This window comes from Hakea prostrata, chromosome 4 (assembly GCF_041222555.1).
Source record: "Hakea prostrata isolate BN-2017 chromosome 4, UWA_Hpros_2, whole genome shotgun sequence".
Taxonomy (NCBI): domain Eukaryota; kingdom Viridiplantae; phylum Streptophyta; class Magnoliopsida; order Proteales; family Proteaceae; genus Hakea; species Hakea prostrata.
Window position 1 is genome coordinate 51367079 of NC_142603.1, and position 27388 is coordinate 51394466.

The following is a 27388-nucleotide window of genomic DNA, read 5'->3' on the forward strand; positions in this document are numbered from 1 at the left end:
TCAATTAGTTCAATTAATTCAATAATTTTTTTAACAGAATAATTACTTCAAAAATTAATTTAAGACTATACGAATATACAATGTTAGAAGAAAAAAAAATCATTAATTCAATAATTAAATTGAAAAACTTTCAATTAGCTCATTGTTTTCTAAAAGAAAATAGAGAAAGAGCAAAAACAACAACCATACATAAAAGCAAAGAAACAGAAAGGAAAATAAATAAATAAAAGATAATTAGAAGAAAAAAAAAACTAAGGAAATATCAATACAAAGAAAGGGGGAAATACCAATACCTACATAAAAAATAAAAAACAAAACTTATCAAAACAAGAACAGATTGCATTGGCACCTCAATGGATGCCTTAAAACACTAACCCCCACTTTATGTTTAAAATACACAGAGATCTCAAAATTTGATTTTTATTGAACATGTTAGTCTAATTTGTTATTGAAAACCATTAAGTCACTATTTATTTTATTTCAATTTAAAAAAATATCCCTATAATAAACAACGACTTAACAAATTTTAGTAACAAATTGGACTAATATATTTAATGAAAATCTAATTTCGGGGTCTCTGTGTTTTTTCACACATAAAATGCGGTGTCAGTGCTTTAAGGCCTCCATTTTGGGGTTTCAATGCAATTTAATCTAAAAACAAACAATACAACAACAAGATTGAGAAGAAAAACAAAAATTGAGAATGAAAGAACAACGAAATAAAATAAATCAATTATGTTTTCTGAAAAGAATACTATAAAAATAGTGAGTGATGAAAAGAATATTAGAAAAATCGTGAGTGAGAGAGGGGAATAGTTTGAAAAATATAAAATGAATACCTAATAATTGTGGAGAAGATTTAGGAAAACTCCAATGTTTGCTAATTACTTCAATATTTTGTAAGACGAAAAGAGAGAAAATAGGAAATAAAAGAGGAGATTCAAGAGAATAAATATGGTGAAATTCATAAATCACGACTTAGTTTTTAATTAGAATTTAAATTTTTATTTCTTAAAAATAGAGTTTAATGATAACCATTAGATACTGATTAAGAATGGCCAATGCAAAGCTGTTATAGTGGTTGAATTCAACACCTTTTAGTGAAAAGGTCGTGGTGTTCGACTCTCTTGAAGGCATATTAATATCTCATCCCCAGCTTAATAAAACCCCTTTGTACAAAAAAAATACTCATTAAGAATGACATCAATAATTATCATCTTTATCTTAAGCCTTTGTTTTTAATTTTTGGGATTTTTTTTTAGCATTTTTATTTTTTTGTTGATAAAGAAAAATTTTCTTTTTTATTATTAAAAATGACTTAGGGTCCAAATGAAAATCATCATTATTCTTACTCTTCTCAGAAGTTTCACTCCTATTATTGAAGGCAATAATAATTTTGATCCATCCTCTCTCCTTGTTATTTTAAAAATAATTGAATTATCATTTATTTAAGTCTTTTGATCGACTAAAGCAACTATCTATTGTACGATGTATTTTTAATTTTCTTTTGGTTTCTTTTATAAGACTTTGTTATCTAGATTTCGTTAGGTTTTCCCTTCTCTTTTGATGTATTCTTAGAAAAGAGTTTAAAAAAACATAAAATGCAATCATGCCTAATGGACCCTATAAAAGATGGAAGAATAATAAATTTTAAAAAGTACAAGTGTACAACTAACCATATTTATAGAATTATATTATAACAATTAAAAAAGGAAAGAGACAAAAAAATATATATAAAAATAAGACGAAAGAAAAATATATATACTAGATTCTTATAAATATGAGGGGAAAATAAAAATAAAATCAGATAAAAAATAAACTTAATTTATTAAAGGGTTAAAAAAAGAAGAAAGATAATTTAATTTATTCATTGAAGATTGTTGTTGAACTGAGGAAGCCTCCACTACTAATTGTTGTAGATTTTTTTTTTTTTTTGCCAACACCGATTTCTAAGGCTTTGCCCTGACTAATCCAGTGTTCGACTCGAGTCGCACACTTGGCTATGGTGGTTGAGTCTCCTAGCGGGGATTTTTTACATCCACAATATTTCAATAGCGAAACTTTGCTTAAACGGACCAAGTTGTTTACCACTTGGACCAAAATTTTAAACTACATATGATTAAGATATTTTACTCAAATACAATTTATTATGTCGTCTTAGGTGCCGACTCGAAATAGAAGTGAAACTCTTAATAAAAGAGTAAAAATATATAAAGAATTTTTAACGAGGAAAAAAAAAAAAACATATAGAGAATAAATACAAGGTACATGCAAATTGACCCGAAATGAACCTCATCTTAAAAAAAATTAAAATTAAAATTAAAAACAATCAAAACAATATCCACATTGACTAAAAGTGTTTTGTTTTTCTTTTGACATTGACCAAAAGTTTGGTCGCTTATCAATCAATTCAACACAATATTTTCATTTTTTTTTTTTTTTTTTTTTATGAAGAGGAAATTTTATATACCAGCGATGAAAATATTACATAATATAAGGTGGAGCTTCGCTCCTAGTCTTGACTCCTAAGGAGATTCAAACTCTGAGCTCCAACTTAGAGTGTTGATTTTTTACTTAGTTGCTGCTTAGATTTCATTCAACATTGTGCTTTTTAATTAATTACTTTAATAATAAAAAAAAAAAAAAATAAATAAAAACTCCTTCATTAATTACAATATCATACCATCACGTTCAAGTAAAAATTCTACTTAAAAGAAAATTGTGCAGTTCCATAACATAACACAAATAACGACTAACGAGAACATAATTGGGGTTACAATAATTTGAAAAGACAATTCAAGTGGCAAAATTCTAAGCTCAAAGAAGAAATAATCTTTTCAATCCTCATACACTCCTTAGAACTAGTTACGTCCAAATCTGAGTTTCTGGGCAAAGCGCGAGTGGACTTGTTAGATCCTAATTAAGACCTATTCACAAAACAACCATGAGAGTGTAGCCACTAGGATTGGGAAGCTGCATCAGACAATCAAGTTAGTATAAACGTAACAGACTCCAAATAGAGACATTGCAAGCAAAGAAGACGAATTCACTGAAATTGAAGTGAATAGAAGTTACCTCTATGTTCAAGGGGGTTTTGATAGTGGTACTCCAAAGAGTTGTTTGCCGACGCAAGCCGATCCAACCTGCAAAACAACATGCTTGGCCGAGGTAGCCGAAGAACACCTCTGACGATCAAGTCAATGACTGCTCACAGTTCTAGAAGAAGAATGCAAGATATATTGCTCTGAATACTAGATTGTAGGGTAGAGTGTGTGTACCTAATAATAGCAAAGAATTAGGTTTAAACAGGTGCTCGAGTGTTACCTTGGTCATACAATCGACCTCCGTAGGTATCTGCTAATCTTCCAATCTAGGGCATCCCAACCGTAGGTAGTGGTGGAATCCTTGTTTGTCTCTAAGACTCTCCCTAGCTTCCTTGTTCGACCAGGAGTCCAACCCAAGGGTTTAGGGAGAGTTAATTTCAATTCTTATATCCGACCATATCAAGTAGTCTACATAATTTTTTTTTTTGCCCCGGCCCGGCCGTCGGCGGGGGGGTTTTTCCCTCCCCCCCCCCCCCCCCCCCCCCCCCCCCCCTTCCCCCTCGGCTCCCCCCCCCCCCCCCCCCCCCCCCCCCCCCCCCCCCCCCCCCCCCCCGCCCCCCCCCCCCCCCCCCCCCCCCCCCCGCCCCCCCGCGCCCGCCCCCGCGGGGCGCCCCCCCCCCCCCCCCCTCTTCCCCTCTCCCCCCCCCCTCCCCTTTTTCTTTCTCCAACCCCTCCCGGTGGTCCGCTCCTCCGGCCCCCTCCCCCCCCCCCCTCCCTCTCCCGGGTGTTTTTTTTTGCGGGGGGCCCCCTTCTCTTTTCCCTCCTTTTTTTTTTTTTTTTTTTTTTTGGGGGGGGGGTTTTTTTTTTTTTTTTTTTTTCTTTCTGGGGGTTTTTTGGGCCCCCCCCCCCCCCCCGGGGTTTGTGGTTGGGTTTTTGCCTTGGTCGGACCGAACCTTGTATTTCATGCATCTACCTGTTGTATTTTTCCTTTCTTTTGGTGTGTCCGTACTTTTCTTTGTTCTTGAATGAAGTGTTATTTACCAAAAAAATAATAATAATAAATAAATCTCTTACCTAGGATCCCATGTGTGATTTGCTGGGTCTCTCCTATTTATTGGTCTTCTACACTGCACCGTCCTTCACTCAAAGCCAAACCCTCAAATAGCCCGGTCAGCTAGATTCGATTCGTTCAAGCACTAACCCAAGGCCGAGCCACTTTTGGTACAAGAGATTCTAAAATCGTTTCATAGTTTCCTGGAGTGTGGTATTTATGGGCCTGGGTTCTACCCGAAAAAAAAAAAAGTTCCTTGTTTCCCAAGAGAAATGAATAAAATAGATCATCTTCATTAAGAAAGATCTTCTGCAAATGGCTGTAACAGAAACCCCTACTATTTTCAGAATCATCAGAAAAAGATATTTGATACAATTAAATGGGAGACCGGAATTGAGAATTTTCATCCCATCCCCAGGGCAGTGGAAAAAATCGCACCAAAACATATTACAGTTGAAAAGCCTCTGCATATCTATTCATCAACTGAAATGCTAGCACATTTCACTGTTACCTGGTATAGAAAGCCATTCTTATCTCATCATATACTACATGTAGCTCAGTAACATCACTGCAAGGACTTCGGAGAAGCAGAGACAATCTTTTTAGGGGCTTCTTGACTCCTAACACGATTACAAGGATTTGGGATTGGATAAGGCATCCTGGACTGGAATCAGCAGCAGCAAGCCAACCCCATTTCTAACCAATCCATACCAGACACCCCAGATACAGACACTGACTAGTTCACTCACTTTGCGACCAACCTTAACAAGATAAGCACTAAATGCATTAAAAAAAAACAATAACAGAGTACTTAAAAAAGTTACACCTACAGTAAAAAGCAAAATGTCTTTTTTAAGCTACTAATAATGTCGGACATCAACATCTAATCTAAGTTCACATAACTTACACAAGCCTAATCCCTTTTCTTACAGTTCTCACCAACAAGCCACAGACTCCAAGCATTTTCAGATGACAAAACCCACTCTGTTTTAGTTCACCATGATAGATAATGAATGAGAGGGAGTAAAGGAGGAGAGACTGAAAAGAGGAAAAGACAAGTATACATAAGGCAATGTTCTTTCTTTTTTGTTCTCTACAAAAACAGAGTGAGGCAGGGCTAAATGAAAGAGTTTGAACTAAGTGTCAATAGTCAGTCTTCAACCCAATAATTCCCCCACCCTATCGCTTAGAGGGTCTATCATCATCCTCATCACTACCATCCTCATCAGAATTATCTTTACTTGATCTCTTCCTCTTTGCTGAGACTTCTCCTTTGCCACCAGCGTCGTCGTCATCATCATCGTCCTCATCATCAATATCTTCATCCTCTCCATTCATTTCCCCAGGTTCAAAATCACTAGCATCCTCCTCGTCTTCAGCCTGGCCTAATGGTCTTACAAGATACTCTGTTCCCATATCCTCCTATGTAGTTAAAGTAACATAGTCAGAAGACAAGAAAGGTGGAACAAAAGGTCATGATCAAAGCTGAATAACTACCAACAGGATCTAACAAAAAAAGGATACACAAAAAGAGGCAATACAAAACATAAGAAATCAATCTTTTAAGAATCAAATACACAGAAAGCAACAATATACATAAGAGTAATGGTTACAGCATACTACTGAGGGGTTTCCCAACCCACCAAATATTTACAGCCATGACGTCTAAGTTGAAGCCCAAATTATTTTGTTGACAAGAAACCCCAGTCCTCATGTCAAAACATAAAATTACAGGATGAAAGAAGTTTGCCTAGTGGTAATGGAGCTTTTGGAAAATCAGAAACCTCGGAGAACTAAATAGTGAGGCACTAACAGCAACAAATGAGGGTATTAATTGAATTAGGTCTGATATTTAAAATGTGGCAACTGGCAAGTACAGAACTTCTTGTATCCATCCAACAGCCAGAAAGGTCACATCATTGCCCATGTGGTACAATGACATCGTGCAGAGAACGATTAACTACCTAAGCAGGGAGTGCAAAAAATTAGATTGAATTTGGACAACAAGAAGTGAAAACAGAAAGAGATCGCTGAGTGAGTTTATTTGGATAACCCAATAGTTAGTTCTGTTTCCAACTAGATCTCCTTGGATGAACTGGGTGCACCCAGAAGTGGGGGCTTTACTTGGATCCTCCAATAACCACCTTGGCCCAACTGGATATCCTTGGAACTGACTGAGATTGCATAGCTGAACTCGAGGCAATATCTGAGACATCTTCAGAACCAATATCAATGAACAACATAGATGGTGGAAACCCAGTAAACTTACCATTCTCCTGGCAGCCTGTTGCTAGAATCCAGAGTTTAAATCCCAACTCCCAAGTTAAGCTAAGACCAGATTACAAATTTCAACACAGATTCACACGAGATTCCTGGAATTCTCAACTACAGAACCTCTGAAATGAGCTACCCTTCTGCTAACGTTTTATCCTGCCCCATGAATGACTTCCAGAACAGAAACAACCCACAAATTACAGTTTCTAGTAGAATACTTTAACATGGCAGAGGAAAAAATCTTAGGTACGGTAAAAGATTAACAAAATAAATAAACATAAATACAACTTCATCAGGAAATAACTTCCTTTCTAACCCTGGAATCCTTCACAGCAATGTTCTGCAAGCATAAGCAATTGCGAGATAGGCGAGAACTATGCAAAATTGGCAGTGACTCCCTTTTTTGTTAAAACCTTTAGGCTGGCTAGAGGGAATTACAAATATATACCATTAGTTGTATTAATCTAGATCTTATGATTGAAAATGGTGAACAGAGGAAGAAGGAATTCACGAAGGAAAAAAGAAGATGAAATTTAAGATTCTATTTTACTAAGTTCAACACTGTAATGTCAGGTCTGCAGACTTAAGCCTCACAATAAGATATGACATCAACGTCATTAGCTGTTCCAAAACTGAACAATAAAACCAGGATTCTTACTTCAGTTAATACCCTGACTCAACCAAGTTAAGCTCCAACTCCTGCAAGAAGGTCAAGGTAAGTGTTGCACACAACATATAATTTAATAAGACCCTAGTGAAACAGTGATGGGAAGTATTTCCATCTCCTCTAAAATATGTTTCACTTCTCAAGCAAACATTTGCATTTTCCTTGCAACCAAGTGGACCTTTAATGGTTCTTGGTCCCCTATCCCCCATCCCCATCTCACTCAGGTTTGGAATGCTCTCCCCCTATCCTTAGCCAGTCCCGTGACGCCACCATCTGGACCCCTTCTCCTTCAAAATCCTTCACCACTTCCTCCGCCTGGAACCTTCTTCGCCCTCACCATCCCCCTGCCCCTTGGTCCCATTTGGTCTGGTTTAAAAGTTATATCCCCCACCACTCCCTCACCCTTTGGAGAGCTCTAAACCTTGCTCTCCCAACCCAATCATTCCTTATTAGCCGCCACATACCTGCCACCCCCTGCTGCTCCCTGTGCTGGACTGATTCAGAGGACATTGAGCACCTTTTTTTCACCTGTCCCCTTTCCCGATCCTTATGGGATCGTGCCATTGCTTCCATTTGGCCTCGCTCGACGCGCTCTCATGGATTTGCCAGGGATTGGGCTTGGATTTTGAGAAAATTTGCTGGTCACTCTATTTGCGATCGAATAGGCAAGCTAGCTTTCGGTGCCACCATCCACCATCTATGGTGGGAGCGTAATATGAGAAGATGGACTCCCAAATCCCGTTCTCTTGACCTGATTTGGGGGGCCATCTACTTTGATATTTCTTCCAGATTGTTATCTATCCCCCATCCCCCTGTGGTTGACAATCCCAGAAATAGGTTAATTGTTAGTTTTTGGGGTCTCAGCTCTACTCTTATCCTCTCTCCCCAAGCTCTTTGAGCTCCCTTTGTATGCTATTTTGTTTGTTGCTGGTTTTTAATATTATTAGTTATTCATCCAAAAAAAAAAAAGTGGACCTTTAACAACCAAGACCCAAAACATTTTCAAACTAAGCTACCAACCAAAAAAAATTCAAGTTCTTTGCTTTTTCAGCTAATTTAAACAGTGTTCAACCAATGTAATAATCAAAAAACCTGCACATATAAAGAAGAGCACACTAAAGTGTATTTTTATACTTCTCATTGGATCTGGATTGGGCAGCAGGAAGCCTCATATTTGGGATTATCCAAAATAATATCTTCCCTGTGCTTTTGAAAATGAATTCAGGCCAGAATTTTTATTCTTTTGTCACACAAATATAAGAATTCAGGAAACTAAAAAAATGTTCAATATAAACACAAATACAGGGCAATGGAACATGAGTTGCAAAAAACCAATAAAGAAACAGAAAAAATAAAGAAACAAAATGATGAAAATCATGCCCCAGTAACTTGAGGTAAGAACACCACTTCGTCAGACTGGATTTATTAAATCCATGCAGCAATCATTTCACATAAACAGCATGAAACACGTTCTCCTTTCACACAATTTTTAAAAAGAACAATAATATACCAAACAGATTGAAAGACAATTTTCAGGACGGGGGGAACAACAATGTAGACATGTAGATAAACCATTGTACTTTTTGAAACACAGACAACCATGTCCAACACACAAACAAACAAAAGGCAATCAGATAGTTCCCAGGGGAAAATGAAGAAAGCTAGTACTCATGAAATAGCTAATTAACATTCTACCTGTGAACACAAATTATAGGTCACAACTTAGAAATTGAAAGGTCAAAGCTTGAACTCTTAAAACAAATATTATTCTACTGGGTGATGCAGACCATCAGAACAGTCAATTTTTTTTGAATGGCTTAATCCAATATATAGCAAAAGGATGTAAATATCAGATGGCCCTACATGCTGAATTAAGGTGTAAAAGAATCATAGGCAGGCTGTATTAAGTTTATGTGTTGAACATCCTATGCATTTATCAGATGCAAAAGGGACAGTAGTCTATTGACAAGGCATTCCTCACTCATTCAAAACAACCACAAAACTAGATCGTCAACTCCAACCCTCCCCCTTCAAAGGAAAAAAGACAATACAAATCGATCAAACCATTCTAGAGTAGCCTTGCTTTTCAATAGCAGTAACAATGATAAGAAGGGGGGAAAATGGTACTTCAAATTAAAATAAAAGATAATCAACAGTTGCACTAACAAATTGCAAAAGCAAACAGAAAACCCAAACGAATGCATTAAAAGATAGCAACATAAAACCCATGAAAGAAAACTCAAAACAGAGGAAGAAAATAGATTGCTACATGCCAATTATCTGTCAGCAACATAAAGTATTATATGATGAACCACATGAAAGAGAATTAATGTAGTAAAACAGCAACAAGAGAGAAGATAACACATAGACCCACAAACCATCAGCTCACTAACTGGAAGCAAAATATTCACCATAACAATAGAACTTCCATGCGAGCTAAGAATGGTGGAGTCAAAAAAGATGATAATGACTAATAAACAAATCTGCTAAACGCGATTCATAAACACATACAACAGATATAATAAAATCCATAAAAAATAAATAAATAAATAAAAAAAAGTAAATTTGAAGATGGCAACAGCAGCCGGATGGAGAATGATAGTCACAGCAAATAACCTATCCAGCAACTTTTTAGTGAAGCTTTTCCAAAATTCTTTGTTTATTCACACGGATTAAGCACGTAGTATAACTTCTCTGTACGAAAACCAGTATATCAGTGAATACTATGTGTAAGAGAAAGATAAGAACAATGTCACTCCACTCCACCAAAACCCTCCGCACACCCAGCTTCTGAATGATCATGAAGAAACGAAAAAAGTCTTGGTTGGAGCAGTATGATATAGAAAAATATAACACGCATAAAATACAGCACAATAAAGGATCTACAAACCAGATAGAAACTAGCGATAAGCTGAGACAGTAATAGTTTTCCTTATGGAAAACAAAGGGAAATAGCAGTAGAAGAGAGTTAATACAGCTGCGGTTGAGGAATACTTTATATTACCTCTTCCTCTTCGTCTCCCTCGTCTTCATCGTCGTTCTCCTCACCGTCATCGTCGTCATCGTCATCATCATCGTCATCCTCATCGTCGTCGTCGTCATCATCAACAGAGTGAACTTGGGGACCCGAAGCAGGCCGCGGAACCTCTTCTGTATTATCGTCGTCCTCCTCCTCTTCACCTTCATCAAATTCATCATCGTCATCGTCATCGTCCTCATCTTCATCCCCGTCTTCCTGCTTATGTCCTATTACATCATCTTCATCGTCTTCATCATCTTCATCATCGTCCTCAACATCTTCGACATCACTGTCATGGGTTTTGCCATTTAAAACCCTAATTTCCTTCTCCTTCTCAAATCCATTTTCTTCATCCATGTTCTTCATCTTCAGGAATTTTTTTATTTTTCCAATATTTTTCAGCTTGAAATCAAGTAAAAATAGAAATTTTGGGAAAAAAAATGCAGAGGAGGAGAGAGTGAAGAGAATAGGGTTTCTCCAAGCTCTTCCGGTAGCTCTGCAACTATGATCTCAGCCGTCCAAACACGAGCGCTCTCGGATCGATGACGTGGCAACGGAACGGACGGCTCGTGAACGCTCAAGCGAGAAGGCTTCGTGTGTATGTGCTTGTAAAGATTCGCGGCGCTAGATATTCCTTTCTCTCACGTGTGAATCTCTCTAGGGCTAACGTTATTTCTACTCGTAGCTTAGCGTTAGGGTTCAATCGCACCTGAGACTTAGGCTGCGTTTGTCCAACTCAATGGAAACTAAAATTGAATCCGATAATAAATCTTTTTTTTTTTTCATTATTTTAAATTGTTTGGCATCTATTCTGAATTTTATTTCTTTATTTAAAATAATAGAGACCCCAAAATTGTTTTTTTTTTCCAATTTATCCATAACCTGAACTTTTATGTTAAAATCCATTATGCTGATTATGATTATAATTTCATTATCCTTCATTTGTGTAAGTTTACTTAAACCTTCATAATAGTAAGATGAGGGTAAAATAGTCAATACACATTCTTTTATAACAACCATACTTTTTCCTGCCCTCCCTTTGGGCTTTTCTCACTTGTTTACTATCATTTTTAACAATTTTTTATCTTGACACCAAACTTATTTTTCACTTCATTATCTCATTTTATGGTTAACATTCACCAAATTCCCATTTTTCATTCTTCACCAATTTTTAAATGAATTCAAGGTAATTATTTAATTTAAAATCAAATAAACTAATAATAGAAAATTTGAAGAGATAGATAGCACCTTACATTATTGCCTTATTCAATTTTCTTTTCTTTTTGAAATCGCACCTGAGCCTTAGGCTGCGTTTGGTAGCACAACTAAATAAAAACAAACTTTTAATAAAAAGTTCTTTATTAAAATCCGATAAGATATAAAAACAAATTCCAAATGTATTTCTCTTATCATTATTTCTTAGAGCAAATTGTCACTTCGACTAATCAAAGTCTTGGAAAAATTGAGGCATAGTTATAAGACATTAAGATGCCATTTCACTTTATACTTAAAAAATATAGAGACTCCAAAATTGAATTTTATTTTATATATTTATCCAATTTATCACTAAAAATACTTAAATTACTGTTTATTTTAAAAAATATACCTATAATAATCAATGTCTAAAAAATTTTCAATGATAAATTGGACAAATATATCCATGAAAATTCAAATTTGGGGTCTCTGTGCATAGATCATAAAACCATATGAATAAAATCAAATACTTACCCGCCACTCGCCAGTTTGAAGAGAGAGACACTTTCATTAAAAGCGCAATAACCCATTTGAATTTCATGTACATTACAATAAAGAAAGTAAATTTATAAATCAAATAAGGAGAATTGACATTGAAATCCATGGTTTCAGGGAGAGAAACCCGCTTTTCTCTCTCTTCATTATCTCATTATATATGGTTAACATTACAAAATTCAGTATCCTTAGTCTATTTGCTTTCTTCTTCATCTTCTACTTTTTTAAATCGTCGAAAAACAAGAAGATAAAAATTACAGGCATTTTTTTCCCCATAAGGGCATTTTTGGAATTTAAAAAATTAACAATGGACTAATGGTTTCAATAATAAGGACTAAAATGTTTTTGAAGAGATAGATAGACACCTTACATTATTATTGTCTTATTCAATTTTTCTTTTCTTTTTTCTTAATTTATTATCTTCTTCTTTAACTATCAAACATAACAGTTGGAGATTGTTTACAACTCCAGATTATCTGTGGGTCCAGGTAATGCATGCCAAATACATAAAGGACACTCTTTTTCTTGAATGTAAACCCCTTTCATCTTGCTCCTGGGGTTGGCGCAGCGATCCTTGCTGGGAGAGATATCCTCAAGCATGGTCTAATTAGACAAGTTGGCAATGGGACTAACACAAACATATACAAAGATCGTTGGTTGCCCTTTCTTCCTTTCAAAAGCACAAGTAACTCTCCTCTCACTAATGGTCCCACTTGGGTGCAAAAATTAATTAGATGGGAAGATGCACAATGGGATATTCCCCTCCTCCAGTCCATTTTTACTGCAATTGAGGTAGAAGCAATCCTTACAATCTCTCTCTTGTTTATCAATACAAATGATTCGTGGGTTTGGTATAGAAATAAAAATTGTAAGTTTTCTGTTAAATCTGGATATTACCAATGTTTGGTTATGGCAAATGTTTAAGGTAATTGTGCTTCATCATCTACTCATTCTATTTTTTTTAACCAAATTTGGCACATCCCCACCCTTCCTAAAATCAAACATTTTATTTGGAGAACATCACGTGAGGCAATTGCAATTGGTAGTTATTTATTTACTAGAAGAGCCACTATTGCCCCTTTATGTTTGATTTGTGGTCATTGTCTTGAAAATGTTGGTTATGCTCTTTTCTTTTGTTCTCATGCAAGACGTTGGGAATTTTCCCCTCTCTGCATTAATATGGATAATTTCAAAGGTGAACATTTTTATGAATGGATGGAATTTATCCAATCAAATGTTAAAAGGGATATGGAGATATGGATAGAGTTAAGTAGTTAACCAAATATGGAGTGCATTAATTTTGTGTATTTGGAATACTAGAAATGCAATTATTTTTCACGGTATTGATACTTCCATACATTACACTATAAATCACTTCTCCTCTTTATTGGTAGATATCCAAAACTTCTTGAACATTCATCAGGTCCTAGATCTCCATCAGCAGCTCATTGTTGCAAATCACCTAGGAGATGTTATATGTTTTCAAATTTCTTGTGGATGATTCGTGGGAAAGCAACACTAGAAAGGGATGAAGGAACTATATTCTTTGGGACACTAATGGAACTCTTATTGTTGTACAATGCAACCATGGTTTTGGAACTTCTGCTTCTTTGATGGAACTTATTGCCGTGAGAGATGGCTTACTTCTTGCACTCTCTTTAAGAGTATCTCACATATAAGTGAGCTCTGATTGCTTACCAATCGTTTTGGCTCTCAAAGGCTTTAGCTCTTCTTTAGATTGGTCTAGTTTTAATTTAGTTTTTGAAATTTTTAAGATTGTCATAGACTTTAATGTGGTTCTGTTTAATTTTGTTCCTAGGACTAACAATGTTTTTGATGATTTTCTTGTTAGGGGGGCACGTTGTCTTTCCCTCTCTCGATCTTAGTGGAATATCTCACTCGACTCATAAGCTTCTATCAATAAGATTCCTATTATCAAACTCAACCTATAGATTATATAGATTATGGAAGTCTTCACCAAGGGTTTATAACGGGCCAAGTCGTAAAGGCATGACCTCTCCCATAAGTGGTGAAGAGATTTTAACATGTTTGGAGACCACTATCTGAGGTAAACCTTATGAGTCTCGAATCACAAATCATAGGCTGCCTGAGTTTCATTGATGGAAGCTTATGAGTTGAGTTTGAGGAAATCCCATGGGACCACTCAAAGTGAGTTGATGAAATCAAATGATGACGTGTGGCTAATCTACCATAGACATGCTGTATAGGGCCCCTAACATAGGATATCAATGGCAACAATTGCTAACTAAGAGACTAAAAACACAAAACACTGGAGAAAACTGTGAAGGTGCAAAATATCTTGGTAGAAGAGCTTAAGCTTCATGAAGAAAGAGATTAATAATCAAATCAAAGATGTTGTAATTACCATTTAGTACAAACTCACTTCTAATTCTAAGACCCAAAAATTTGGGGTCCGGTAATTGATTTATGTGTCTACATGTCTCTATTAATTTAAAAACTTATGATTCTGTCAATGATAGGTTAGTAAAGCAGTTAAAGGCCCAACCGTATGAATTAAAAACTAAGAGACTAAAAAAAACGTATGACTTTTGTATTCATAGTTCACATCAAATATGCCCTAAAAGAGAAGAGATGAATGGTTGATGAGTGTTTAGATGAATGGTTGACGAGTGTTTGTATTGAAAAGAACAAGACTATAAAACTAAATAATACAAGCTTTTATGAGTGCGTGACACATAATTTTGTTAGAAGTTGTAGAAGAGGTTGGCATTGTTGTTATTCGTCTTTTTTTTTTTTTTTTTGGTTTGCCAAGCCCAACCCCGGTTTTCAAGGCTTTGCCCTGACTAATCCAGGTGTTCGAGATTCTTGTAGAACTAGGATAAAATAAGATTCTTGTAGAACTAGGATAATAGAGACTTTATAAAAATAGTCCCAAAGGCAAAAGTCTAAAGATTGTCCTCATCTCTTAGCTTGCTTTGTCAGCATGTGCATTTGTTATAAACAGAATTTTTTGTATTGCAAGCTCAGTTGAGAATGGTTTAAGGCCTGTTTGATTATTTGAATATAGACATTTCAAATTCCTAGATTCATGAATTGAAGATTTATACCTATTTGGTTGCAAAATATTCATCAATTCATGAAATCCAACGATTAGGGTATGTTTTACATGAAATCCAGCTATTTATTTCATAGATTTCAAATCACTGGATTTCATGAATTTAGGGTTTAGGATCTGTTTGATCACATGAATATAGGGATTTGAAATGAAATAAGATATATTATCAAAAAAATTAAAAAAATGAAATGAGATTTCTAATCTTTAGATTCCAAATCTATGGATTTATAGTTCAAAAAATAAATTGTTTGGTTAGCCTCAAATCTAGCGAAGTTTATAGAGTCTAGCGAAGTTTATAGAGTTCCGTTGGGTTACTTTGCATAAATCCGCAAATCTGGTCAATTTTATATTTATGGTGAAATCTATGGATGTCACCCAATACCTAAGAATGGTTTAATTCACATTTTTATGGCCTATTTGATTATCTAAATTCAGAGATTCATGAATAGGTTATTTATACTTGTTTGGTTGTCAAACATCCTTGGATTTCAATTATTTTGCCTAAAAACATAAATTAAATCATTTTTAGGTATTACGTGAAATCCATGGATTTTACCATAAGTATAAAATTAATAAAATTTGTTGGATTCACACAGAGTAATCCAACCGAACTCTAAGGGCTTGTTTGGTTACATGAATCAAGAAATTTGAAATCAAGTGGATTCACAAATGTGAGATTTATATCCGTTTGGTTGTGTAAACTCATGAATTCATGAAATTTAGAGATCCACATTTTTACATTAAAAACATGAATTTGTAGTTTTATGGGTATGAGATGAAATCCAGAGATTTCACCCCTACTATAAAAGCATTAAACATTTGAACCATGACTCAATAAATATTTTTTCAGAATGAATTTACAAATTTATTCCAAAGTTTAAGGCTAATCAAACAGTTAATTTTATGGACCATGACTCCATAAATTTGAAATCTCTAAATTTTTGAAATCTCCACACTCAAACAACCAAACAGGCCTTAAAGGACTTCGATAGATTTGATGCTAATCAAACCGTTAATATTTTGAACAATGAATCCGAACATTTGAAATCTCATTTTATTTTTAATTCATGTACCCAAACAGACCTTTAGTACGTTTTAGTGGATGTTTATTATCGAACAAGAAACAGTTTTCAGCATAAAATAATTAAACATTCATCTTGCAGAGCGAAAGTCCACCGGATGGATGACACGTTTACAGCTTTTCTGCCGTACAGCAGTATCGAGGTCCACGTAGGCATGACACGTATACAGCTATTCCGCCGCGCCATATAGGATTTGGAATGTAAATCCTAAACCACAGAAGACCATCATAGCGGTCAAGATGGATTCTCTAGAAGGATCTCTCTCGATTTGAATTCAGTAGAAACTGCTCATTTCTGCTTCTCTTCTTCCTAACTGTGTTTATTCTTTCTTGGAACTTTTCGTTCGTTCCTTCGCTCGTAAGTTGATATATACGTTATCAGACTCTTGGTTTGCTCGTCTTCATCTTCTTCTTCTGTCACCCAAGTGGTGTGTATGGCATATGAGTACACAGATCAAAGACATGTTATCGTTCCAGTTCCTCATTTGATCGATCTTCAATCCATGATTCCTGCTCCCTTCGGTTATCCCCATGGACCATTTGGTATTGTGAACCCTAACTTACCTCCGGCGCTGCCTCAGATTGAGGTTTTAGCCCCTGTTACTCCTGTTGTCGCTCCGTTTCGATTGGCGGTGAATCCTGCTCACTTCATCCGTATGGACGAGAAAAGGACACAATCTCTGCTTCAGGTACATGAGCTTAAAAGCTCCATTTCTTTTTTTCTCTGTTTATAATTTTATTAGGGGTTGATTCGTTTTTGTTTCGATGTTTTATTTTGCAGTGCATGGAAACTGAAGGGCTTGTTCCATCAGCCGAAGAGGAGTTCAAGAGAAAAGAAGTTATTGAGAAACTAAAACAGGTTTGTTTCATGCCTTAATCTCCGCCCCTCCCTCCTTGTGTTTAACTTGATACGCCCGCAGTTGTATGTCATTCTCTATGTATCTGCATTCAACATTCGAGGCTAGAATTTTAGTTTGTTCCATTTGGCAAGAGTAAGCAAATAGGTCAAAGCAGCCTTTTTTTTTCGTGCGGAGAAGGGGATGCAGTAGTGGCACCCTTGCGTTGTCTGTCATTCTCTATATTCAGTTTTTTTTTTTTTTTTTTTTTTGAGTTCGACTAAGCATTAGCCTGCTTAGCCCTGTGAACCACCAGCTCAAGCACGGGCCCGGTCAACGTAGCTCCACCGGGGCGTGTATAATTCACACAAGCCTGCAGTGATCCCATGCCCAGGCTGAAGAGCATACAATTGCCCAATGCAGAGGAACAGAGGAGTAGAGGGGATTTGAACCTAGGACATGGGCTACCGGACCACTTGGGAGTGAGCTTTGGACCAAGTGGTAACTGCAGCCTTTTAACTCTGCATTTCTTAACTGGATCCTGATTTTATTATTAAAATTTTAAAATTAGAACTTTGAAGAAAAATGGAAAGTTCTAAGTCATATCATCCTTCGAGCATATAGGATGGCTAGTTTGATGTTCACAACTTCTCCAATCGTGCTCTTTATGTGCGAATAAATTGTTTGGGCACTCGCAGCTGCTCGCTTCTGATGATTGATTCCAGGACTTTACTTCCACTTATTGATTTTAATTGTAGCAGAACCACTAACCGTTCAGTCCAGAAGGTTTCCATATTTGTATATGTTGAATCAGAGCTGTTTTGAATCATGTTGTAGATAGTATTGGCGTGGATAAAGAAGGTAGCATGGCAGCGTCGACTTCCCAAGCGTCTTATAGTGAGCACTTCTGCAACAATATTAACTTTTGGATCATATGGTCTGGGTGTAAGTCTCTGCCTCCATCCCCTATGCTTCCCCTTTTCCTTTATCCTTCTGTAGTTTGATGCTATTGATTCTTCATGTTCTCATTCTTTCAAGAATTTCGCTTTATTGAACTGAATATGGTTCTGAACGTGACAGTGAAGAGGAGGATCCGGCACTTCAATTTTATACGGTTCTTTATGATTTTAAGGATAAATGATGTGTCAGAGGTTCTTGTGCGTTGTGCTTTAATGCTGTGGTGTCAGTGTTTTCTACCTATTGGGAAAAAGAGAGGGGGGGGGGGGTTTGGTTTGCCTGAAAAATTTTGATCCTCTAAATAAGGATGGACTGCAGCTTAGATATGTCACATATTTGCAAATTTAATTGTTTTTCTATTCGTGAAAGGCTATTGAGCTACCATTAGCCATAGAATTAGAGTTGAAGCCTTTTCTGGGGTACCAACTTGGATATTAGTTGCTATGATCATTTCTGAACAAATCTTTCCTTTCATTTCCCAGTTCACTTATGAAATTTAAAATTTAGTTCCAACTTCATCTTAAGGTCTTAAATTTCATTTCTGTTTTTCCTTTGATGGTGCTAGATATTATTAACTGATGCCTCTGGTTCTACTAGGTTCATGGTTCTGATTCAGATATTGATGCTCTATGTGTTGGCCCTTCATTTGCCACTGTGAATGTAAGATTTTTCATTTGAATTTTCTTCTTTTGGGTTTTTTTCCATCAGTTAGATGGAACAGTACTAGTCTTGATTTTTTGCTTTTGTTATTTTGCAGGAGGATTTTTTTATTGTTTTGCGCAACATGCTTCAAAATAGGCCTGAAGTCTCAGAGATTCACTGTGTTAAGGATGCTAAAGTACCCTTGATGCGATTTAAATTTGATGGAATCTCAATTGATCTACCATATGCTCAGCTTAAAGTAAATTCGGTTCCAGAAGTGAGTCAAAGTTCTCTCTCATTCCTGAAATCCCACCCCACACTATGCCATGTAATTTGTCTTTTATCCCTACATAAAAATATATAGTTTGCTCTTATTCTAGTTAGTTAGTTTTTTCCTCCCCTAATAGTTGAAAAGAATCATGTTGCTGACTGTATAACAATGCAGAATGTGGATATTCTAAATCCTTTCTTCTTAAATAATATCGATGACACCAGTTGGAAAAGTTTGTCCGGAGTCCGGGCTAATATACGTATTCTTCAGCTTGTGCCAAATGTAGAGGTATTCATTATTCTCTTTCCGTTGATGCTTTATGTAACTTGCATCTGTCTCATGTCTCTCTTTTTTTCTTTTCTTTTCAATTTTCATTCTTTTGGTTTTGTTTTGTTTTGTTTTTTGGCACTTCTTGGTTGCGTTTCTTGTGTTTCTTTTCTTTCCTATATTCTCTTCCTTATTCCAGTTAACTGAATGCTAAGGCATTGACTTGGCATATCTGTTTGTATTTGCTTCCTAGAATTGCATATTAGTTTTTTGTATTGTGGTGATGCCAACACGTAGTTGTATAGCCTAATTGGTGACTTAACAGTGTATGGGCTTCACCATCTCCTGTGAGCTATAATGTGATGCTTGTTTTGGCATCACCAGTGTCTCCAAGGCCACTGGATGGACCAAGGACAGTTGTGACCTATTGACTTTGTATAGACCTAGATGTCTTCTGATTGTGTCAATCTTTGGAAAAGAAACTAAGAAGAGAGTTGTACTTGAACAGAACCCCATAGTTGTATAGGAATAGATTTCCCAGTGAGACTAGGACTGTGAGAGAAACTCGGATCACTCATTATTCATGAACTAACAAGCAATTCTTCATCTTCTCATGCTTCTTTTTTAAGTTGTTTGCATATTTTTTGTTTTTATAAATTTGAATTTTGTTTTCAGTCATAATTTATTTTTCTTGGATCAATAATTTGTAAATTTTGTATTAATTCCTAATTTATTTTGGTCATTACTTCAATGAATTTATCCTGTGTTGCCATGTCTGAATTATTTTGACTGACCTATGTTTTATTCCTGCATTCAATAAGATTTTGTTCCCATTGTAAAATGCGACACATTTGAGCCAATAGAAACTATGTAATGATTGTTTAGATTGATATCTTATGCTTTTATCACCCATATTGGCTTGCTTTCTCCATTATGGGTGGTGAGATTAAAGGGTTAGGAATCTCAAGAGGAAGTTGGTAGCCATTAAAGAAAATGAGCTTAATGGAATACCTATATTTCTAACTTGAGCAGTCTCATCTTATATAACTCATCTGATATACTTTTTCCTTGATCAATTCTAGAACTTCCAAGCAATGCTTCGGTGTCTCAAGTTGTGGGCAAAGCGTCGAGGAGTGTATGGTAATGTAAGGAAGCTGTAGATTTTATTTTATCCTTCTTTTAGAATATTGTATTACTAGGCACCCAATTTTCTTGTTAAGGTGGTCCTTTGGCCTTTATGTAATCTTGGATTGCCTTGTCATTTGTATTCTTTGTTTGACTGCAGTTACATGGGTTTCTGGGAGGGATCCATATTGCAGTTCTTGCAGCTTATGTTTGTCAGTTACATCCTAATGCAAGCATAAATATTCTTATCTCAAAGTTCTTTGAGACATTTGCTCTTTGGCGCTGGCCCACACCAGTGATGCTGCGAGATGAGATCATACCAATGGCTGTAGATGTCAGTGAATTGCGTTCCTTGATGCCAATTATGTTACCCTGTAGCTCACGTGAATTCTGCCATTCAAATATCACAAAGAGCACATTCAATCGGATCAGGTCAGAGGTTCTCAGAGGACATGCTATGACTAGGGTATGTATCTTACTGAATGTTTTGTGTTATTTCTAACTGCTTGGGTGGCTTTCCGGAACTTGTCCAGTATGACTCTTCGTCCAGGACATTTTTCGAGTCAGCTGTGTGGGTTCCCAGCTGTTTTGATACTTGACAATGTGGTGAAAAAGTAGTTTATCTTAATAAGGGTACTTCTACTCAGTAGAGTGTTTCCCCCTCCTGGCCCCTTTTTACATTACATATCATAAAGTGTATGGTTAGAAAACTTGGTTCACCAAAATATTAAGTCAGAAGGGGATCTCAGTGAGTTGGAGCAATTTTTTGGTTTGCTTGGAGCCAGCTTATTAGAAGTGTACAATCACAGCAAAATAGTGGGTATGATCTCAAGTATTTCCAAGATTTTTGAGATATTAACTTGTATCCCATCTTGTCTCGGTTTTACGAAAAGCCAAGTTATTTCCAAGATCTCAGCAAATTCTTGAACAATGTTGGAATGCTTGAAGGAGACATTGCTTGGTTTATTGGTTAAAACCTTAAGTTCCCTTGTGAAAAAAACTGAAGATATGGTCACCCACAAGGGACATTGAATAGAGCACGTGTAAGATATTGCTGGTTTTTATTTTCATATTCCAAAAAAAAAAAAAAAAAAAAAACTGGTATAAGATTGTGGGCCTTGCTTTGCATCTTAAATTTCTTTGTTTACTAACTAATCAAATGAATCATTAGGCTCTATTTCCTTGTAAAAACAGTACAGAAAAGGAATCGTCAAGTGAGGCCCTTTGTATTGACTTCACATGCAAAATTTCCTTTGACATAGCTTACGCACTAGATATGGTCTTTTAAAGGGAAAGTTGGTTGACTATAAGGTGACTGGATGTGTATCTAGTGCTGTTCATTTGATCATCAGATTGGGGAATCAGCTGAACAGGCTACTGTTAAGTTGGTGGTGCACAGTGTCTTGGGTTTCTTCTCTTGCTAGTTTAGACTTTAGTGCTCTATGCAGATCCAATTATTGGCTCAGTTTCCTGCTACATCAACCTAGGGTTGATGCCTGATGGTTATGGTTTTCGGGCCTTTTTTAATACATACGTGTGGTCACGGGCATATTGTATGGCCCTAAAAGTTTAGTGCGTAGGCCGATATGAAATTAGTTCATTAATTTCTTTAATTAGTTTAGATTCTGCCTAAATTAAGATATGAGGGTAGAATTGTCTTTCTTATGTTTCTGCTTTAGTTTTAAGTGTACTAGTCTAAGTCATTAGTTTCTATTTGGAGTTACTTTCTAAGTTCGAGTTAGAGTCTAGCCCCACATCAGATTAGGACTCCAGAGCATATTATGTATAAATAGCACCTCCGCTTATGGGGGAGAGATGGAACTGAATATTGAGAAAAAAGGGGGGGAGGGACCTAGTAAGTCCTAGTTCTGTCAATTGGTAGTTGAAGATCCAAGGTTGAAAAGGGTTCTAAAGGAAGTCAAGTCTAGACGCTTGCTGCAGCTAGTTGAAAATCGAAGTTCAATCTTCATTTTCCGTCTGAGCATTCCATCCTTGAGGCTCCATTTAGGTATTACTGGCAGCCTGCATCGATCCCCTTCTCGTAAACAAAATTTTTCTATTTTTCTTGAATTTCTTGATTTTTGGAGTTCTCAAGACATTAAAATTCAATGTTAGGTTTACACCAATAGATCTTTTCCAGACTTTATTCAATGTTAGGCACATCTTCTCCCTACTCTTCTGACACCTCAGATCTCAAGTTGACCCCATTGTGACCATCCAATTTAAAATATAGATATTTTCTTGGATTTTCGTACTCCTTAAAACCCCTAAAACAAGAACCCACCTTTATATCTTCCCAGCCATCCAAACCCAACCAAACTTGGGGATCATTTCTTTATATTATTATCTGCATTCCCATCAAGTCTCACCCAGTTCCTATAACTTTTTATCCCAAATCTCATGAACATGCCCCATCTCACCATACATTGACTATTCTAAATCGCTCCAAAACTAACCCCCCATTATGCATGAGACCACTTCATCCTAATTACTTAACCAAGGAATTCAAATCTACTAGTCTAAACCCAGTTGAGATCATACTCTAAAATCCATCTCTTATCCCATAACCAAAATTTCAAAGAAACATTTCTTGGTCCCTTATGAGTTGATGTTCTCTTAAAGATCTTGGAAGAAGTGCGCTAGTTCAGTTGGAGTTGCATCACCTTGTTCTTTAGATAGATGTTATTCTCAACGGATATCCAGAGCATTACCTGATAGTGACTAGTGCCAATATGTGGCCACTTTCCAGTGTATGTTACATAATGTATTAGGTATTTTTACTATTTCAGGGTGCGCTACTTCAGGTGTTCTATGAATGGTATTACTGGCTGAGTGTCAGCTGGATCTCTTTTTCATTTAACTTTCACAGTCGGTTAGGCAAAGTGGTTTCTAATTGGAAACACTTTCATGAGTCTGCTCTGTAATCAAACCAGGTCAATCATGCATACTTAGTTTTCAAGGTACCAATTATTGGGTCCTGTATGGGTCCTACGTCTGCTTATCAGTATGTCACAATAGTGATGAATATTGGTTGGTATTCAATTTTAATAAATTAAGCAGTTCCGTTCTTACCTGTGGAATTAATTAATTTTCTAACTTGCAGGATTTTTTAAGACCAGATTTTGAATGGAGTACTCTTTTTGAGCAATTTCAATACACAAAGAGATATGTTCGTTTTGTTCGGATCCTCCTTTCTGCTTCAGATCAAGCTGAGCTAGGGGATTGGGTTGGCTGGGTGAAGTCACGCTTCCGTGGTCTCATTCTCAAGGTAACATATTATGCTTCTGATGGTACTAACTAATCTACTTGCATTTGTGCATTAATATAATGAAACATTGCTTCCGTCATGCCTTGACCTGCAGTTTTTTCCCCTGATTTGATTTATTGATATATCTATTTATTTATTTATTATTTTGCTCTATACTTTTAAGCCCTAGGGGCTGATGATTTGGTAGGTCAGCTGTTTGGAATTGGATAGGTTTTTAAACCAATTGATAGGCTACCTGTCAAATTAGGTCACCTCACTTAACTGCATTATTTGTGTTTAAGCTTCTCCATTTGTCAAAGTTCCCGCTGAAATACTATTGACTTCTCTTGTTGGTAAATTCTTACTCTTGACTTCCACTTGTCATATTTTCATGCCTACAAACCTATGTTATGTAACCCCCAAACCGAGGACCAGTCTTTATGATCCAATGGGATCTGCAAGAAAGTTAGGGTTCTTAAGCCCTGCTGATGTGGGTTAGTGGATGATTTGGTAGATCAAGGGTTTCAGAAAGGGTAAGCAAGGTTTTAGGAGCCGTGGTTGCGCTAATTTAAATCTGAATTGGGTTATTTTAAAATTCAGAGTCAAGTCCTAGGGTTTTGGGAATCTAGAAATTAGGGTTTCTAATTCTAGGGTTGCTAGGGGTGGGTATGGCTGGGGTTAGGGTCGAAGGTAGAGGAGGGATAGGGGATGAAGAACCTAAAAGGAAATTGGATTCAGGTGAAGGGTTTGAGAGATCTGGCAAAAGAAGGTTAGGTTTTTGGGGAAGAAAAAGTGTAGAAATTTTGGGTTTTGAGAAAGAACTGGGGATGGGGGATGGGGATTGAAGGTTAGGGAAGGGGTGTAGATGATTTGCCAAAAAGGGTTGGGTTTTAGGTGGGGGAAGGGGAGGCCTTGGGGATGGGAGAACTAGGGGTGCTGCAAGATAGAGAAGAGGAGAGGCTGCGCGGGGGGTGGTGCGTGGAAGAGGGGTATGATGAGGAATGGGTTTTGGGGATGAGAGCAAGATGGAAGGATTAGGGAAGAGGGGTGAGCCTGCCGTAGGCTGGGGAAAGGGGAAGAAGAGATGGCTAAGTTGGGGATGAGTACTTGTTGATGGAGGGAGATTGAAGGACTTCAGAAAAATAGAATGTTCAAGACCACCTGCAGGTCTCCTCCTTGGAAACTGATGACCACACTCAACACCTCTTTTCCTTCAATCAAATTTATTAATCATCAAAACTGTTTTGTTTATAAGTGTAGGGGCTAAGTTTATAGCCTTACATTGAAGGGCTCCTACTTGGACTCAAATTGGAAAGCAAAGCAAACATGGACTCTTAAGTAAATGAAGGTGCAAACGTATAAGGACTTCTAATTTAAGAACCTTTTAAGATAGGACTCCAATTTAGAGGCCAAAACATAGAAGAACTACTTTACTTGGGACTCCGATTCCACTAATGACTTTCACTTACCTAATCCTGAGATGATTCAGATTGCACAACAAGAGTAGGACTATTCTCTGAGTTAAAAATTGGACTACTATTGAACAAATCCTTCTCTAAATCCCTTGTTGATGAAAACACTCTATGCTGCTGGGCTGTCTGTAGGGTGGGCAGCAACTCTTAAGTCTTCTCTTGGGATGGCCTTGGGTCCGGTTCACATCACTATGAAATGACAAGCATTTTGAATTGGCCAGATTTTACTGTGAGTGGATTCTGCTGTGGATAACTGCACTAAGTTTTGGCCAAAACTGAACTTCCACAAATTTATGCTATTGTGCAACGGTTCCCAGTCTGACATTACAGAATGATTCCCTTGTTATTTAAACAGTTACAGTGAGAGAATTACACGTTATAAGCTGTAGTTTCTAGTCAAAACTTGTTGAACGGGCTATGTTCAGATTGATTAAGAAGCCAAAATGTGTACAGTTGAGAGCAATGATCCTGGCTCTCGAAATGCGGCCAATGGAAGTTCTAGGATGGAAACACTCATTGCATCTTCTTTCATATAACTTGCGTAACACTTGATAAAGCAGAAGAGCCCACCATCCTGTCTACATCGCCCTTGATGTGGCTTCTTTCTTTTAGAATAGTCTAGGATGGATCATATATGAGTTTGGACTTTGATTTCTTGGGTTTACTTTGACATTGGCTAATTTGATGGGCCTAATATATGGGTAGAAAGTAGGAAAAAACGGGATTTCTTTCATTGGTTTAGTTGAATACGGGTTTTACTTTATTATTTAGATTATCTATTTTAATGTAATTGCTCAGTTGAGCCCATGATTTGATGAATTGAATTTTGAGTTTGGTTTACTGCTGCCAATTAGGTACAACATAACATCTTCTCCCTTTTTCTTGTGATTTCTTATCCTCTATCAAGAATATATTTCCTCATTCAGCCTGATACTCTTTTCTTCTCTCTAGAGTACATTTCCTCATTCAACCTGATGTTCAAGTACATTTTTCTCTTTACTTCGCGAGAATATATTCCCTCATTCAACCTAATATTCTCTTCCTCTCAAGAATATTCTTCCTCTTTCAACCTGGATATTAAGAATATCTTCACATAAGTAAGTTGAATTATCCCCCACTATAATCCTTCTTTTTTACTTAATCTTCTAACCATCCAAGTTCTTCAACACTAAATTTGTTGTTTTCTTTCTATTTTCATACTCATCAATAAACCGAAATTTGAAACTCAGATCTATAATCCAATTTGACTGTTAATCATCCCCATATACCCGTTTAGCTTCTCTACAGATTTCATTCACATCCAACCACTACTTAGCTATGTTCTGGGGGTACCCCAATCAACTACCCAAAAATCCTGTAGCCCAAAACTGCAACCTTTTGAGTTGAGATCCTGGAAGATTGGCCCTCTAGTTGATCATCTTCAGTTTAGGGCTATGTCATCCCTCCTCTCCCCTCTCTTTTGCTTTAATTCTGTTTGTTGCATTTGTCTTTAAAATCTTTGAATTAATGCTGATGTCACCTTTTCTTTCAATTGTTTGATGTCTACCATGGTTGTCAAAGTGTCTGCCCAGGAACCTAGGCCCAATTTTGGGTTCAGGCAACCTAGGGTCGCCTGGGTGACGCCTTGGTTTTCAGGGCTCTCTATTGCCTTGACAACCATGGTTCATGCTTACCAGTGAAATATCAAACTAGGCTCACCTGTTCTGTTGTTGAAGTTGAATAGCTTGTTCCACTTCCAACTCACAAGTATAGCAGTCTGTTTTACCCTTGCGATCTCATTTCTGTCATTGTTGCAGCTGGAGGAAGTGCAGGGACTTTGTGATCCCAATCCGACAGAATATGTTGATTCAGATGTAGCGGATCCGCATGTTGTCTTCTACTGGGGATTACAGCCCGGGAGGAGTAAATTTACAGATACAGATTCTGTTGAAGAAGATTTCTTAAAGAGTATAAATCATGGCTTCCAAGGTCGTCGAGGAGTTATTAAACTGTCTATTGTGGAAGCTTCTGAGCTATCCAAGAATGTCAAGATCGACTCTGAAAGCATCGAGGAATCTAAAGCATGTTGGAGGATGCCAGAATTCAATCAACAAATGAAACCGGTATATTCACAGTATCTGCCACATTACCTTGTTGGATATGCAGCTGAAACCGAAGATACGATCGCCAGAGGTTGAGACTATTCGGTAATGGGATGATTTCGCTTCCAGGTGGTTAACCCAAGGATTTGGTAACACTGAGTGATGAGGAGAGGAAGAAGAAGACACTACAATACATAAGATTGTAAATTTTATTTTCGAAAATTGCATGGGGTAAGTATTTTTAGGAACCTTTTACCAAAAAAAAAAAAAAGTATTTTAGGAACCTCATTGGAGGTAATCAACACAAAAGAAAAATAAAAAAAATATATATTCTCTTGATTGAACAGAAGAAAAAAAAAAATACATATTGATATCAATTGGATATTTTACTTGACATCCATTTTTGGATTTCAATGTCTTGGAAACTTGTAAGAATTTGAAAGAATCCAATAGAAAATTTCTCTTTTTTGTTTATTTATTTTTTCCTTTTATTTTGCTTAGGGTGTTT

At 36.7% G+C, this 27388-nt stretch overlaps 2 protein-coding genes across 2 annotated transcripts; one reads left to right on the forward strand and one right to left on the reverse strand.

Moving 5' to 3' along the window:
- Positions 1 to 4422: 4422 nt before the first annotated feature.
- Positions 4423 to 10733, reverse strand: LOC149019460 (uncharacterized). Its single transcript, XM_089153463.1, has 2 exons — positions 10041 to 10733; positions 4423 to 5517 (listed from the first exon to the last, which is right to left on the reverse strand). The coding sequence occupies exons 1-2, from the start codon at positions 10419 to 10421 to the stop codon at positions 5275 to 5277; spliced, it is 624 nt and encodes a 207-aa protein (XP_089009589.1). The 5' UTR covers positions 10422 to 10733; the 3' UTR covers positions 4423 to 5274.
- Positions 10734 to 16199: 5466 nt separating this feature from the next.
- On the forward strand, positions 16200 to 27066 carry PAPS3 (poly(A) polymerase 3). Its single transcript, XM_089153464.1, has 10 exons — positions 16200 to 16671; positions 16764 to 16841; positions 17656 to 17763; positions 18373 to 18435; positions 18533 to 18694; positions 18863 to 18976; positions 20038 to 20100; positions 20241 to 20546; positions 23184 to 23348; positions 26596 to 27066. Exons 1-10 carry the CDS (start codon positions 16417 to 16419, stop codon positions 26974 to 26976), a joined length of 1695 nt encoding a protein of 564 aa, XP_089009590.1. The 5' UTR covers positions 16200 to 16416; the 3' UTR covers positions 26977 to 27066.
- Positions 27067 to 27388: the final 322 nt, after the last annotated feature.